This window comes from Aphidius gifuensis, linkage group LG3 (genome assembly GCF_014905175.1).
Source record: "Aphidius gifuensis isolate YNYX2018 linkage group LG3, ASM1490517v1, whole genome shotgun sequence".
NCBI classification, from domain to species: domain Eukaryota; kingdom Metazoa; phylum Arthropoda; class Insecta; order Hymenoptera; family Braconidae; genus Aphidius; species Aphidius gifuensis.
The window spans coordinates 4048256-4066457 of NC_057790.1; the positions used below are offsets into that span (position 1 = coordinate 4048256).

Sequence of the window (18202 nt, forward strand, 5' to 3'; positions counted from 1 at the left end):
ATGTTAAATGTTCAATTTTAAATGCCATTTGATCATCAATAAGTTTATTAAATTAATACATATTTAAAAATAAATTTAATAATACTAAAAATAATATTAACTGTTATAAAAATTATTTAAATTAAATCAATTATTTTTATAAATTCAAAATAAATTTATCTTATGACTTGTTGAATATTTTTATTAAGCAATTATCAAAGTTTTAATTGAATGACTTACTTTAAATTTTCGTGAATATTTTCGAATTATTATTAACATTAAAAATTAAATATAAATAATTTTAAATATATTACCTGTATCCAGTGTTGATACATGATATTTGTTTATTGTTGGTATCATTAAAACTCCAAATCCTAATTGTAAACCATGACAAAGTAATTGTACAATAATTGCAACAATTAAAACAACATATCCCCAGTTGCCTTCTGGATAATAATGTCGTTTAAGTGTAACTTTTTTTCTTGCATTTGTTGCTGTAAATGATTCTTCAGTATCTTGTTCAATTAAATCTTCAAATTCTGCTTCAGATCTTAATCCTCCCTCTAGTATTAATTGTTCAGAAAATCTTCTTCTCATAATTTTTGGTGTTATTTGACAAATACTATCTTTTCTTAAACTTTTAATACTTGTTTCTGAATCTCGACGTATTAAATTAATATTTTCTTCATTTATTTTCGTATTATTATTTTTTAAAATTGACATATTTGAAATGTTAGTCATTTGAGCTTTATTATTTTCATGATAATTATCAAACTTTATAAATGATTGATCAGATAATCTACGTTGTCGATTTTGATTATATCTTGAGTATGTTTGATCAGAATTTCTACGTTTATCAATTTTATTATAATTATTATTGTTGTTTGAATTATTGTATGACAAATTATCTAATGTTTCAGCAGAATGTACATTTGAAGATGGAGCAAGAATACTTTGATATGTTGATATGGAATATCCTGAATCATTACGTTTTATAGATAAGCTGGATGATGAAAATTTTGTCAAATTTAATGCATCATTTTTATCTGTTGAATTTTTTCTTTCATCATTATCGGTTAAATGTTTATCCCTAGAATATGGAAGATAAATTTCTGATAATTCTGCATCATGAATTGATGATGATGATCTACTTAATGAAGATGGTGTTCTAGTTAAACTACGACAGTCTTTTTTTGATGATGAAGAACACTCTGATGATAATTCAAATTCATTGTTCATTAAATTTTTTGTTAATTTTTTTTTTTGCACGTTCCATTTGAAATCAACACTTTTTCGTCGTACTATTTCACATGGTTCAAGGTATATATTATTTTTTTCTACTGCAGCAATGTATGAATTACGTCTTTTGTGTCCCTTAGGACATGAGTTTGGTGTCGTCTCGATTTTCATCTTCTGACTATACTTGACTCGTACTTGAATAACAAAACTTTTTTTTTATCTAGTCAGCTGTCACATACCAAAGACTTTTCTTCAGTTTGGTTAAAGAAAAAATAAATAAAATAAAAATGTATCAAAAGAAGAAGAAAATAAAAAAAACTACCACAAAAGATAAAAATTTGCAAAGAAAAAACTTGTAGTCACACAAAACTTGATAATAAACTTTTTCCAATAAATTTAAATATTTTTTTTTTTCTTTTTTTGAATTAGACTAATATTATTTTACACGTGAAAATTACAAATAACAAGTGTTAAGTATTTTTATTAATTAAATTGTAAAGAAATGATTTTTTTTTTTTTTTCAGGATTATTTTTAATCCTATCCACGGTTTGTTTAATACTGAAGAAAATAATGGAGGTAATTCAATACGTTCAATTGAACAATGAAAGTCATAACATTAAATTGTATTACGAATATGTTGATTATTATATATTCTGTACATGAAATAATTTGTTGTACGTGTGGCACTATTAAACGACAAGAAATTTCTAACTAAATCGAAAGTACTTGGTATTTAGTATACTACCAACGTTTTTATACGATTTCATTTAAACTATTTATTTAGATTATTTGCATCATTGTAGCATCAAGAAATTTGTTGCATTTGTTTCAAACAACAACAACAACAATATTATTTTTATATTTTTTTGTTTTATTTTCACAAAAAGTTATCTATCTAAAATTAATGATGAAAAATACCTAAAATAATAAATTTAATATTCTAAACATTTAATAAATTAATAAACATTATTATTTATTTATTTATATATTAATTTATCAAATTAGCAATAAATTATTATCATAAATTATTTTTTCATTGTTATAGAAACTTTTTTATAGCAAACAATAAAAAAAAAAAAAAACTTTTTTTAAAAATTTTTATTTTCATTTACGTGAAATATTTTTTATGATTCAAGTTTTGTTTTTGTTACTGTGTTTTATATATAAATTCGATAGTGTATAGGTGTGAGAAATTCTACAAAGGTTTTTTTTTTTCCTCAGTAGATGATGTATTACAAATGACGGATGTTACACCAGGGGTTGCATGTTAATAGTGTATCCGCCAAAAAAGATGCCAACATGAGCCCAATATTTATTTATTTGTCATATAAATAAAAAAAAATCATTATCATGAGATAGCTGTAATTTTTTTATACTTATTCATTAATTTTCTCGTCAAATACATCATCCAGATGAGCCATAAGTAATTGCGTCAATTTTATTTTTGATTAGATATTACGTGTTGTGAATAACTATAAATTATTATTTATTTTTTTTTCGTTATATTTAAATACATAAATATATATATCATGTAATATCGAGTTATCATAGTTTATATTAGTTTACGGTCAATATCATATTGGGAATATGGTAAGTTGAGTGTATCCCCAAGCGTATCAAAATATATATACCCACGTAATTTATACCACATCATCTAAGTCAAAATTATTAATGAATTCGTATCTACAAGTTTATCGTAAAACATGCTATATATATATATTTAATTTTCCACAACGTTGCGTGACTTTAAGACCTTTAAATTATTTAAAATAGAAAATTAAAAAAAAAGTTTTTAACTACTGTGTTATTTATAGATTGTAGCTACTTGAAAATCAATCGCGTATCATAAAACTTTTATCAACAAATAAACAAATATTTTTTTAAATAAAAATTTATATTTTAATTATAAATATTTATTATTGTTTATAATTATTTTACCTGCTGAATGAAGAGGTGGATGATGAAATTTTAATTCAGCTGAAATATGAAATGTTCCTGGTGCTGCAAGTTGTAAGCCAATTCCAATAAAATGTACAAGTGCTGAACAAGTTACAATAATATAACCCCAACCACCCTCTGGATAATAATGTCTTCTAAGTGTTATTTCTTTTCTATGATCAATTGTCGGTCTTGATAATGGTAATAACTCATGTGTATCAATTCTATCTCTAAAATCACCACCAAAACTTTTTGTTCTTCTACCAAATGTTTTATCAAGTCCCGGACGAAAATCATATGTTGTTGATCTTGATCTATAACGACGATCTGTAAATGTACCACTTTCAACATAATTTTTTTTATTTTTTGGCAATTCAATTGGTGTACGAAATGGATCAACTTGTAATTCAAGATAACTATCTGATTTACATTTTGCACATGCGTGTCTACTTTCCCAATTATTTGATGTACCAGCATCATCATAATCAATAATTTTAATAACTGGTGGTTTTGTATTGTCGTTTAAATTTGTAGATATATTTTTTGTTAAATCATTATTATTTTCAATATTTACTGATACAATGATATTTTTTTCATTTATAAATCCATCAGTTGAGCATATATTTTCAATCAATGGTGTAATTGGTTTTGTTGGAATTAATAAATCATTATTTATTGATAAATTTGAATTATTAATTTTAATAAAATCATCTGTAAATTCAATATTTTTATTTAATGATTTTACTGATGTTTTTTCAGTATTATCAAATTCATTATTTGATAAAATATTAAATTTAATATTATTTGTTTTTGTGGTTGAAACAAGTTTTTCAAGTTTATGAATATCATTTTCAGATGTCAATATACGATGTGGTTCTTCTTGTAGTATTTTATAAGCACGAGATACTGAATCAACTTGTACTTTAACTGTTACTGCTCGTTCCGGCCAGGAACTACTGTGTTTCATGTTATTCTTTTGATCTTTATTGAGTACTTTCATATCTTGACACTTTTGTTAATTGAAAATTAACAATTGAAATAACTTCATTTTTTTTTTTTTATAACACAACACAATTCATATAATTAATTTGTATTTTTTTTATAATATAATTAAAATTTTTTATAAAAACAATGGCTACATTTTTTCACTACAAAATAATTAAATATATTTTTTTTTACATCATTCAGTGAACCGTGTCTTGGTTGTACACCAACAAGATACAACATTTCCTATCAAAAAAAAAAAATTAAAAAAGCAAATAATTTACGTTATTTTTATTTTTATAAATTAATTAATTTCAAATTTTTCGCTTCAATGAGCCATTAAAATGAGTTTTTTTCGCCTGATTGAATAACATGTCTTTGTTTTTTTTTTTTTGGTTGTCAATTAATTCACCGTTAAAACACTAAAAAATAAAACTAAAATACAAATTAAAAATTAATTTTCATTTGTCGATTTATTTAGTTTAATAAATTGTATTTGTTTTTTTTTTTTTCTATTTTTGTTTATTCAATTAATTTTAGTTGATTTATTATTTTATGAATTTTATTGAGCATTCCAGACAAACGCGTCGGAGAGACTGTCGGTCCACGTGCTTTAACCAGAGGGTAGTTGATGAAAATTTTTATAGCGCATGTCTGTTATTTCGACCCGAATTCATTTCACACCACAACACAAAATTGAAATAACTTTCAGGACCTTCTGGCATACATTGAAAATGAAAAAAAAAAAAAAGAATAAAAAAAAAGGGTGTCTTGTTGATATGAACCAAAGCTGACCTACCCCTACGCTTCGAGTATCTTGAAGCAGAATCATCCGGTATATAATAACTTACAATTTTCCACAACTCTTTTAGCACCCATGTTGTTGGATTTTTTTTTTTTTTTTTCTGATTTGTCTTTACGAGGATTTTCTATATCTAATTCCAGCTTATTTTTTATTTTTATCATTTTTTTTTTATTTATTTTTGGCGTACATCCAACGAACAAGCCATTGTATTCTAGCCAATTTTAGATTCTGTATAAATTCACTTTGATTGTACTTTAATGACAGTATAACTCTGTGACCTGATTTTTTTTTTATTGCGTGTCACACGTGATAATGATAGGAAGGAAAAAAATTAAATATTTGAAAAAAAAAAAATAGGGAAATTATTATTTAAAGAAAAGATTTAATTTTTGTTTATTAAAAAATTTTCTAATCAATTTATTACTTATCGAAATTATTTAAGTAATATAATAAATTATAAAAAATATTCACAGTCGAAAAAAAAAAACAAAAAAATTGAATATAGAAATATTGATCAATAACTCACATATTGAACATTTAAATTTTATATATTTTTTTTTCTTCATACTTTGCATTATATAATACATTGAAATCAGGAAAAAAAATATGTCAAATTTCATTTTTATATACATGTATATTGAATAATAAAATAATCAAAAAAATTTATTAAAATATTTTATTTAAAAATATAAAAAAAGTGACAATTTTTATAATAAAAATTTATAAATAAAATCATAATTTAATTGACTGTTGATTTTATATAATTTTTTTTTGATGTATATATTACAATTTTAATACAATTAAATCTAGCATCTAACAACAAGCATCATGCAATTTGTAATTGTTTCATTATAAAATATCTCAGCATTCCATTGCAATGCACTTGTTGAAATCTTCATCAAGGCATTGTCATAATGCATATTATTATTAATTTATTTATAATGAAAATAATAATAAAATAGATAAATAATTGAAAAAATAATTAAAAATAATTTAAATACATATTTTTTTATTTACAATAAAATTAATCTATTAAAGCATTAATATTAAATAAGGCATTTTTGACTCTTGTTTTAAGTATTTCAGCATATCGTAATATTGACTCATCAATTGTAACATCATTCATCATAAGATTACAATCAAAATGTTCACCATCGCACTTTCTATAATGATGCTTTAATACATCACCAGGATCAAAATGATGTGCGCGTCTTGTTGATGGATTTAAAGTCATAAGTGCATAGTGATTGTGAACAGTGAGTGTGCGTTTAGTTGAAATAAAACTTTTAACTGAATCACCTTCAGGTGATACAATGGATGTTCTTAAAATTTCAAGATAATTGAGATATTCAATATTATCATCATCATCATCATTCTTTTCCTCATCAATACTATTATCATTATTATTATTGTTATTATTATCAGCAACAATAGCAACGTCATCATCACTTTTAAATTTATTTGTATTATTATTATTGTTATTACTACTACTATTATTATTATTATTAGTTATTTTTTTTAATTCTGGAAAAAAAAATACATTTCTCACAGCATATGATGCATAATCATTGAATGATTTACCTAATTTTTTTTTTTCATTAATAATAAGTTGTGACCAATTAATAGTACCAATTGGTATAATCATTTCATCAATATCAATTGGTATAATATAATTTGATTGATAAATATTATCATAAAAACAATGATTATATGGTATTAATTCCATTCTTCTTTTAATCCATATATTTTTATTAAATAATTTTCTTCTATTAATTTTATCATTAGGTAAATTACCAGGTAAATTAATATTAAACCATTTAATAATATTTGTTTTTTCATAATAATTTAATACTTTTTTAACATTATTATGAATATTAAATACATAAATATAAATCATACCAGCACCAAGTATACGTGATAGCTCAATAAATGCTATGATTTTTTGACTAATATCTTTATCAAAATCAAGACCTTTTACACATAGGGTAAAATCAATTTTATTTTGTATATTCAGGGGTTGTTTGACTATTAAACTATGACTAGGATTTTTATAGCATGATGTTGTACCAATATATACATGTGATGGATGTGATGCATGATCTGGAAGTGGACAAGTTATAAGTATACCAGTGTAACCAATTGATGTTGTTGTCCATTCATCCAACCAAATATCTGATATTATTGCTTCCATACTATAAGAATGTATTCCATCATGATCTTTTTGCCTGTAAAATTAAATTTAAAAAAATAATAATCATGCGTATTTTTAATTATGAAAACAGTGTTATTTTAAAAATGTCTTTTCGTATGTCAGTTAATTTTTATGGTGGAGTGAAATAATGACAAGACAAACAACAAGATACAATAAATAAAAATAAATAAAAAATACAACATACAAGGCCAATGTACATGAATATTTTTAAGAATAGAAAATAGAACATTGTTCAAGTGTGTGTAACATGGTATATATTTTATTTTTTTCCATTTTTATACCACACATAGTGCATTAATGGTATTTATACAATAAAATTTTCATTGTAAATTGTTGTTGAAATATTTTTTACAAAGAATATCTATACCAGTCAAGAGTCAAGAAAGAATGCAATTATTTTTGTTAAATAAAAAATAAAAATAAAAAAAAAATAATAATATTCACGACAAGACAGTAAGGAAATAGTATTATACCAAAGAAAGACACCTTCGACCACCAAGTAAGCCTTTAATTTACCGCGCGGCTAAACCGATTCCAATGGCAAATGTTAGTTTGAAACATTAAAAAGTCATTTGAGACAGGCATATAGAGGAGGTACCATGATACAAGCCAATTATCCCTTACGCTTAGTAGTCAAATACAAAAAGACAGAACAATAAAAAACTAAAATCATTCATTTTTTTTTTTTTCTTCTTTTTTATCAAAGCAATGAATTTATTTTTATTATTATTTTAATTTTTATTTTCTTTTTTTTGTTTGGTACGATGAATCTTCATGCAAACACAAAACCGCAGGTAAAGTTATTTAATGTTTATATTTTCCAAGTGAATAATACCCAGTGGAGGACAAAATATATGTGCCTCATTATCCTCACTTGAATCTAGTATACATCAGCTTTGTCGTATTTGTGTCTTTCAACAAAAGGACCACCATTATTTTACACATGAACCATACTCATTCAATCAGATTATCAAGTATAAATATATAAAATAAATATACTGAATTGTTGAAAGTAAATTAACTATATATATATAAATGTGCCAACTAGAGTCAAGTTAAAATAATTGTACTGATTTAATCAGACTTACCAAATAGTGCAAAAAAGAATTCCCGATGTCATGGGTTCTCGTTTAACGCCAATCACTCTGACACTTGGATAACCAGTAACTCTGATATCCAAGTAACCACTGTATAGAAATAAATTATTTGATATTGTTTCGGTCCAACTTTCATGTACAATATTCAATTTATTTGTTGATGATTCTGATATTGATCCATTATATGTACATTCATGTGAGGGACGATAATCCAGTGCCAATCTACGTGCCCATGAATATGCTACGATACTTCTTGTGCCTGGAGGCTCAATACCTAATGAAAAAAAAAAACATTTTTATCTTTTATAAATATTTAATTTAAAATATATATAATAATTTTATTTTTTTTTTTTTTCATCGTGTGATTGTACCGTTATATTGTGACATGAAAATTATGGTTTTCAGATGGATAAATTATTATGAAACATCATCGATACATTATTATGTCTGACTGGTTATTATAATTATTATTTTTTTTTTTTTTTATAAAATAATAAATTATATTTGTAGAATTTTATATTTGTTAATGAGTAAATAAATATTTTTATTAGTATTTTTTTTTTTTAATAATTATAATCAATAAGTAAATTTAAAAAATTTTAAATCTTTTTAGCTTTTGTTATTATTTATTTATTTATTAAAAAGACTCGGCCAGTGTCTAACTCATTGACATTGTTAAATTAATTTAAATAATTTTTTTAAATATTATATCATAATTTAGTATGAAAAACACATTGATATTTGAGCTTTAAAGGCCACTTCCGGGATCAATTCAACACAAAATATATATCTGTATGCTGTCGAGTAAAAAGATTCATGTACAACCTCAAAAAAAAAATAAATATATATTTGTCTTATTTGCAAACCGTGAGTCAGCATTGACCTGATGCTATTTTCTATCTCTTTGTACATATAAAGTAAGTACATATATGCTTCCGGTAAAAAAAAAAATTTAAATGTACGTTAGATCAAATCGTTGGAGAATGAGTGATCGTAAACCTCTCGTTGACCTCGTGAACGTTCAATGTTATTTTTCAAGGTGTATATGAAAATATACTTGAAAAAAAAAAAAAAGGCGTTACAACTTTGCCAAATGGATTTCTCACATCTCGTATGATCGTAAAAGAAAAAAAAAATAAATAAATATCAATTTTATCATACCGAAAAAAAAGTAATAAAAAAAACTACATATTAAAAATCAAAGTTTCAAATACTTTTTCATTATTAATATGGTATTAAAAATATAAGTGATATTGAATGACTTTTAGATGACTTTTATTTATCGTATATTGTTTTTAAGATGAAAGGTAATTTTTTATATAACAATCAATCATATTTGTCTATAACCAGCTGTTGGAAAATAAATGTATTTCAAGTATATATATGAAAAAAATAAAAATGATAGAGAGTTGGAATATAAAGTCGATGACACTTGAATCACACGTCTCAATTATGCGAGACATCAATCGTAATCGTTAGTGCATCCCGTCTTTCTCAGCAGGTGTATATATATTTAGTATAACTCTCACGATGAAGCAAATGCATCAAGAATCTTAATAAGCAACTGAGAAACTATTTAATAATAATTTATTGATGATCTTGAATATTATTATAGAAAAAAAATTATACATCAAACTAATAAATCAATTTTTTTTTTAAATATATTTTTCTAATATATTATAAATAGATATATCTATAGTAAAATTTAAAAATGAATATAAATATATAAAAAATATTAATAAAAAGAAAAATAAATATACATAAATAAATTTAAAGAAAAAAAAAGAGGGAGAGAGGAAGGAGGCAATGTCATCTGGTTAACTCGAATAAACTATACTTGTTCGTTCGTAAATTATATGTAGCTAACGAAGTTGCTGAATCCCCTCTTCCAACTTCAGAGGCAACCAAAGATTTATGCGTTTGATGAAAAACTCACGATCCCTTTGATTATATTTACGTTGTTTTTGCCTCTGATCCCATGAGGATGTGGTATTTATATACGCATATATGCTAGGTCTTTATTCGGACAGGTAATGAATCTGCCCCCGTGGATTAAATAACTTTTTCTTTTTCTATTTTTTAATTGATTTTTTTGTGTTTTTAATTTTTATACTATATTTGTATATTTATGAATTCTACAGTATTGTTTAACGATAAACAAAATCCCATGGAATTTGATCCAATTCCCTTGAGTCATATGTTAAAAAACAAATAAAAAATGAATGTGAACATAAAAATATAAATGAATAATGAAAAAAAAAAGGTAATAAAATAAATCAAATGACAAAATTCAATATTGGCTATTTTTTTCCATTGCAAATAATTTTAATTAGGTTTTTAAATTGATTTTTTGAAAAATAAAAATTATGCAAATATTCAATAATAATAAACATCAAGTTAAATTATAAAATTTGTAATTTAAAAATATTAACAATTTTTTAAAAATTAAATTATATATTTTTAAATTATTTTTTCAACAAATGTTTGATAAGAATATACACCTGGCAATTTATTTATATACAACAAGTGAGATATAATATTTCAAACTTTAAATACTTTATGCGGCATCTTGTGAACTAAAGTTGTGACTAATTTTGTTGGGCGTATCGAATTTATTTTTTCCAGGTATATATTAAAAAAAAAAAAAAAAACCAACTAAAACAAATTAAAGTGAATTAAAATTGGTAGAAAAAAAAAAAAAAGTATAAATACAATTTAATTTAGCATGAAAGCATACTCGTGATTCTAGGCATGAAAAATAATTTAAAATAATAACAAGTTTAAGATAATTAAAATAAATAGAAATAATGAATAAATAAAAAAAATTTTTAAGTTACATAAATATAAATATATGCGTGATAATATTTACCAGACGTGGGAGGAGAATCTGTTTGTGATTCAGGTAGCTGCAATGGCATGTCAACAAGCGTAAGTACGCAAAGTGCCGTCGCAAGGACTGCAGCAAGTCCAACTCTGCATAATCGTTTCATACCAACAACTAACATGCTATTGTCTCAATCCACAAGTAACTTCCGGCTTGATGATCCTTGTTCCATTCATAAAAAATATTCACTTAATTTTTTTATTTTAAAATCTCAACACTAAATTAAATATATTTTTCAATTTATCCCCTTTTTAAACACAATAAATTCCAATCATTTTATAACAAATACACAATATCTTTATTACCTCACAAATTGAAAGAAAAATATATATTAATATTTAAAAATTTAAAATCTTCATAACACAAATATTTTTATAATTTTTTAAAACCACAATTATCATCATTTTTTTTATATTTTATAATTAAATTTTAATTAAATACATAACCACAAAATACCACTTATTCATCATTTTAATATTATAATAATTTTTTTCAACTGATTTAATTTTTTATCATATATTATACACATTTATATATATTAAATTTAATTTATTTTTTGACAATTTTTTTTTTTCATTTCTTACAACTTCCGTCTTCATTATTAAATAAATTTGAAATAAACTACCCACATAATTCTTACTGTTTATTGAATCAACAATAGTACTAAATACCCACGCTTTATTTTCTATTATTCAAATAGAAAAATTAAACCCACGTATTTATGCAAATAATACATCATTTTATGTTATATTATAACCACTTCACCTTTTTTTTTTTTTTATTTATTATAAAACTTTTTTTTTTTTATTACCACTCACTTGGTTGCGTGTTAACGAAAAGCTTAATATAGATGAAAAATAAATATTATATAAATTTAAAAAAATAAAAAATTGTTAATGTTTTATCAAAAGGGGCTAGACAACCCACGCGATATCAACTGTTCATCAGAGTGTGTGTATAAACGCGTTTTGCGCACCACCCAGCCAGATCCATTTATGGCTCTCAACAAGTACAAATATCCAAGTGCGGCTTTTGATTCTCTATACCACTTAATATAAAAAAAAAAAAAAAAAAAAATGGATAAAACTAAATGGAAAAGATGAGAAAAAAAAGTGGTGCTTGCACCCTGGATTTTATTGTCCTAATTAAGCCACTGTTTATTTGATTAAAGTTCAATCAATTTTTCCAGTAAGTTGTCTTTTAGTCTCAAGTGAGACAACCCGATCAAGTTTTTTTTTACTTGGTTTACATTGGTCAGACATAATTAAGGTAAAAATTACTTATAAAGAGTTTTCAAGTCATCAAATGACTTGACATAATATAACACAAATCATCGTATCTCACTCAAGTTTTATAATATCTTTTTATAAAATCAACTTATTCATTGGTGATGAATATTTTATTATCGTTTATTAAATTTATTATAAACGTAAATTGTTCATTGTTATTATTATTACTCTTTTTTTTTTTTTATTTTAAATGATATTTTTTTTTAACTGATCAAAAGATTAAACTCGGCACAGTACCGGTTGAATATATTATAATGTATATGTTTCGTGATATCAAAGTACTCTATCTGAGTAATGATTTTGCATTGTTATTGCTTCTTGAAGGTGGAGCCTGTCTCACTGTACTTCATACTAGTGAAACAAAAAATATAAAAAATTATAAACTTTAAAAAATCAAATGTATAGTTGACGTAAGGGTGGTCGCATAAATTGCTTACTAATGCTTTTAACAAGTCAACCCTTGATTGAAGATAATTTATAATAATTTTTATCTTTTTTTTCACTTGATAACTTGAGATTAACAATTTAAAATCATTATCCAGAAATATATATGTGTAAGTTTTTTTTTTAAACTCAATGTCTAATGGTGTTGAAAATAAAATATCCAGAAACTTTTATGTAATTTATAATTTTATTTTTTTCACTTGAAAATTAGTATAATAATCACTATTAATTTTCTATTCCATTTAATTTTCACAATAATATTATTCAAATTTAATTATATTTTTTTTTCTTTTCTTTTCACTTTTTTCTATTGTCAAAAGTTAATTTTTAAAAAATTTTATATTTTTTTTTCAAGCTTTTAAACGGATTTAATAAATGGGGTTTTTTTTTTTTTCTTTTTTTTTTTTGGCGCGTTAAATATTAGATCGATATGATGACACGTGGTTGAAATTGTAAGCGCCACGATTGGCGCAATCTTGCTTGCGCGAAGGACGAAAGCATACTGCGCCAGTAGAGAAGGTTAACACGCGATTGTAGCGATCTGACTATACAGAAAGATGTTGGACCCCACTTGGTATTGCACTTAACTCCTGGCGTCTCAACACAAACCTGAACTAGTAAATCTTTCATAGAGAAAACTTATTTTGCCTTTCTCCATTTTTTATTTTTTTTATTACGTCTGTCTTTCCTCTTTCAATCATCAGCCCATAGGCTAGTATATACATACAAACAACTTACAAACCAACTACAAAAATTATCCTTTATTTTATCAACGAACTGGTTATAAAAATACCAATATAAATTTATCATATTTTTATACTAAACTAATTTTAATTTGAATCAGCAAAATTCACATGATAAATTTCAAAAATTTTACTCAAAAAATTAACTTTTTTTTTATTTCAAATTTTAATTTTTGGTTACTATTTTTTTTAGGGTTCATAATCAAAATTAATCACACAAATTAGTTGATATCTCAGAGGACTCAATGCAAAAAAAAAATAAGCTAAAAAAAATATTTTTAAATGTAGGGAGCAATTAATAATTTTTTATTTTCTGCCACGATGGTTTTGTGATATGTGTATGAGTTGACACTTCATATACTTCACCTACCATCGTGGAAAAAAAATATATATATATCTAGAAAGTTCAGTACTTTATTGCCTCAATACTGAAAAAAAAGTAGCTAATTTTCAAGATCATCTGGAATTTTAATGTCACTTGATCACTAGAAGTTTGCAAGTAGCAAGTTTTTTCTCAATTAAAATTTAATTATTATTATAATTTCATGTAAATATTAAAATTCTTACCTCCAACTGAGAAAATCCAACCATTCAATACTACTAAATAATTATTTTAATTAAAATAAAATTTATAATTACAAAAATCTTACAAAAAAAACTAATATCAAATTATATTTCTTGAATAAATTGTATAAATATAAAAATTATTTAAATTACATTGATTGTATATTGGAGCGCTACAGCCTTTGATGTTTTTCGTTGAAATATAATGATGATATACATATGTTGATAAGAAAAAATATATTTATTTTTTATAAATTGAAAATACCTTCATACACTCACGCATATGAATTTAATCTTAAAAAATTAAAAAAAAATAATACGATGAGTTGTGAAGGAAGATAGTAGACCATCAATGCCAGTCTAGATGAAAATAAATAAAATGAATGAATATAAGACTGTAATACATGTGAGCCATGTTGAATACATCATTTGTAATGCAAGACGCATCTAATGATGCACCAGTGTCTTGTCATGGTACAAGAATCAGTACATGATAGAAAAGTGATACTATAATACAAATATAACAAGGATAAATATATATTTAAAAAAAAAACAAATATATATTCAGATAAAAGCTCATTTTTTTTTTCATTTTTATCATAAGAATTTGAAGTATATCAATGAAAATCACTTAACGATATTTTATATATAATATTTTTTTTTTAAATTACAATTGAAATAAGCCTCAAGCCATTTGTTAAACAAGAAACATACAGAATATAAGAATAAATAAAATAAATAAAAAAAATTAAAAGTTAAATAAAAAATAATGAAACGATGACATGAAACGAGCGACAGAGATTTAAATACAGTTACAAGAGTAGGTACGTACTCGAGTTGTGATAAAAAAAGGAAAAAAAATTACGAGAATTGTGTGAAGTAGCCGCTCGTGTATATATGTTCTCGAAAGCCCAGTGGGCAAAAGTCTCTCGGCAAAAGTCATAAAGGCAAATGACGATCGATCCTCAAGCAAAAGCAGAAGCAAAAAAAAAAAAAATTAACAAATGATAATAATAATAGTAATAATGAAAAAAATTTTTAATGGCTAATGGAGGTACATAACAGCTATTGGTGAGAGTCTTTTGATGTCGTTGGTTACCGAATATGGAATGATTTGGTAATAAAATAAATAACCAGTGACTTTGATGATACACATACGTATACACAATGACTTTATTAAAAACAATATTCAATTGTAGTATCTATTATTTTATTGTCAATAATTCAATATTATTAGTATTTTATTTTTTAAATTTTTTTTCAACATTAACATGCTCATTGCATTATTATTATTTATTGTTACATTTGTGTAAATAGAATATTAAATGTAAAATTGTGTAATAAATTTTATTTGTAATAAAAAAAAAAACTATTAACGTATGAATTTTAATGAATTTATTTACAATAAAATTAGAGAAAAAAAGTTTTGATAAAATTATTTGGAATTGAAGGAGTAATTGTTCAATTGGAAAATTTTAATTTTATGATTTTTATTTGTACAAAAGTTTCAATTAGATAAGCAAAAAATAAAATGAAAAAAAAAATCAAGTAGAAAAATCTATATATAGCCAGACAAAAGAAAATAATTAATTCAAAATTTTTTGAATTGTAGGTAAAAAATTTCCATGATTATATGTATAGTAAATAATTTATTTTTTTTTAATAAATACTTAAAGTATATTAGGCAATAAATGACAAAATTATAGAGATTAAATATTTTGTATAAATTAATTATTATTAATAATAATAATTTGAAAGTAAAAAAAATATTTAAATGGTCGATATTAGGACAATGTTCGATTACGTTTTGCCCATGGGCAAGTGAATAGTTATCTGGCACTTTCCATTACTTGCAATTTTTCCCAGGCACTTGAGCAATGAGCTTCCAGATAGCTCGTCTATAGGAAAAGAGCTCTCATTAAAGAGCGACGACCTTGAGGAATGTTGCTTACAAACTTTCATTCTCGATAAATACACTTAGGCTATCCACACTCTCGTGAGAACCCAGAGGGCGAAATGTTATCCTCATTTTATATTCAACAATATAAATATATATAAATATATTCATCTGATGAATAACTTTCTTATGAATTTTTCAAAAAAAAAATTAAAAAATTATATTAATAATAAATAAATAATATACATATGGATATTTAAAAAAAAAGCAACCCGGAAATACAAATTTATTTGTACTTTTTAAAACGAGTTGAATGAAAAAAGAATTTTTTTTTTTCTAAAAATAACATAATTATTAGAATTATGATTTATCATTTTATTTACCCGGATATATTTCATTATATCTTGGAAACTAATTTAACTTATATATATTTTTCAATATTATTATACTTTTGACGAGCAATAAATTGCCATAATTTCAGAAGATATTTTTTTATTGTATGAACATCTATATTCAAACATTTTTCAATGAAAAATGTTGGTGTTTAATTATTTTTGAGCACTGGTCAAGTCGTTAACTTTTACAAGTGTTTTTGCGGTGTGAGATGAGAGAAAAGAGAGAGAGTGTGTGTGTGATGAGGTTGTGAGAAACAAGATGGATTGTCGAAGAGTGTTGGAAGGATATATATAAAGGTAAAATGACTAAGAAAAAAAATAAAAATAACAACATAAATACAGTGGATAACAATGCTACCGGGCGGCTATATTTTATTTTATCGGTTTGGCTTTTTTAACGTTGTTATTGCATGTGAAAGAAACGTGTTCCTCTCACTTTTAGTATAAAGATAAATATATAAAAAAAAATCGCACGTGCTCTTTAACACTGTATATTGGTATCACCCAATATTTTATTGACATAAAATATATGTATTTTCACATAATAATCAACTAAACACTGTAAATAAAAAACAATTTAAATAAATAAATATATAAAAAATAAAATAACTAGCTAAAATTACTGCCGGGTTTTCCTAGATCCCAACATGAAATTATGCAATTACAGGAAAATTTCAAACTATCGTGTATACACGATATAAAATATACTCATGGCTTGCATACAGCAGACTTAAAAATAAAATATATATAAATATATTATTATATAAAAATAAAATTAGAGTTTATCACACTATGGCCAGGAGGTATCTGTTTTTGTTAGAAATAAAAAAAAAACTTTAAAAACAAATAGAATGTCCTGAGGCGTATTTTAAACATGCGTGAATAAGAACACTCACAAAGTATAGTAAATAAATAAATATAAATAAATAAATAAAATTATTATTATTAAAAAAAAAAACAAGTTTTTTTTTTGCAGAAATATACATAGTATAAAATATTAAAATAGTGATGAAAAAATAATATAAGATTGAGAAGAAAATGAATTAAAAAAAAAAGAAAATTAGATAATAATAAAAAAAAATAAATAAAGGAAGAGGAAGGAAAAGTATGAACACGTATTTATCTGCACGATTTTATTTCTGACTTCGTTGTACATACATATTTTCGCTTTTTAACGGCTGAGAAGTTTTGACCTCACGAGACTAGACCATCATCTCGCATTTGTTTATGAAAAAAAAAAAAAACTATATATAAAAAATAAAAATTAACGATAAACTTGTGTTTCTCTAGTCATATATATTTTTGAAAAAAATAAAATCGTGCACTTGCAACTATGGTACATGTTCGAATAAGAAATAAGAAATTAAATTTTTATATTGAAAATTTTCCCTCAGCCATTTCGATAAGTCATCGAAAACGTTCTATAGTAATTCATTATATAAATTTTTAAATATGTTCATTCTTTCAGCTATTATTTAAATATAAAAAAAAAAAAAAATCAATCCATTTTAAATAAATTTATTATTCAATAATAATTGATTGAATTCTCGGCAATTTTATAATAAAATCTTATGTGAATTGTGATGCCCATTGAAATTTTCAATATTATAAATAAATTGATAAAAAAAAAAAATATATATGTAAGCTTGATAATCAACATTGTTGAACATGTAAAAAATTATATGGTTTTTTTATTTTTAAAATGCCTTGAGGGGTTTTTGATCTAATTTG

General features: G+C 23.8%; 2 protein-coding genes across 3 annotated transcripts in view; both read right to left on the reverse strand.

The window, feature by feature from the left end:
• LOC122851540 (monocarboxylate transporter 2) overlaps positions 1–1042 on the reverse strand; it is a 69479-nt gene extending 68437 nt beyond the window's left edge. For both annotated transcript variants that reach the window (XM_044150827.1, XM_044150828.1), the window contains exon 1: positions 294–1042. In XM_044150827.1, the coding sequence (XP_044006762.1) occupies positions 294–720 (427 nt within the window). In that variant the 5' untranslated portion in view covers positions 721–1042. The remainder of the gene's footprint in view (positions 1–293) is intronic.
• A 4654-nt stretch (positions 1043–5696) lies between these two features.
• LOC122851546 (actin-related protein 8-like) lies at positions 5697–11525 on the reverse strand. The gene is made up of 3 exons (XM_044150837.1): positions 11125–11525; positions 8247–8529; positions 5697–7171 (listed from the first exon to the last, which is right to left on the reverse strand). Exons 1-3 carry the CDS (start codon positions 11258–11260, stop codon positions 5971–5973), a joined length of 1620 nt encoding a protein of 539 aa, XP_044006772.1. The 5' UTR covers positions 11261–11525; the 3' UTR covers positions 5697–5970.
• Positions 11526–18202: the final 6677 nt, after the last annotated feature.

Excerpts from the sequence above, each read along its gene's own strand:
- LOC122851546 (XM_044150837.1), bottom strand. The coding sequence starts at position 11,260 with ATGTTAGTTGTTGGTATGAAACGATTATGCAGAGTTGGACTTGCTGCA. Across the intron at positions 8,530-11,124 it reads AGATTCTCCTCCCACGTCTG|GTATTGAGCCTCCAGGCACA; the intron begins GTAAATATTATC and ends TTTTTTCATTAG. Across the intron at positions 7,172-8,246 it reads ATTCTTTTTTGCACTATTTG|GCAAAAAGATCATGATGGAA; the intron begins GTAAGTCTGATT and ends TTAATTTTACAG.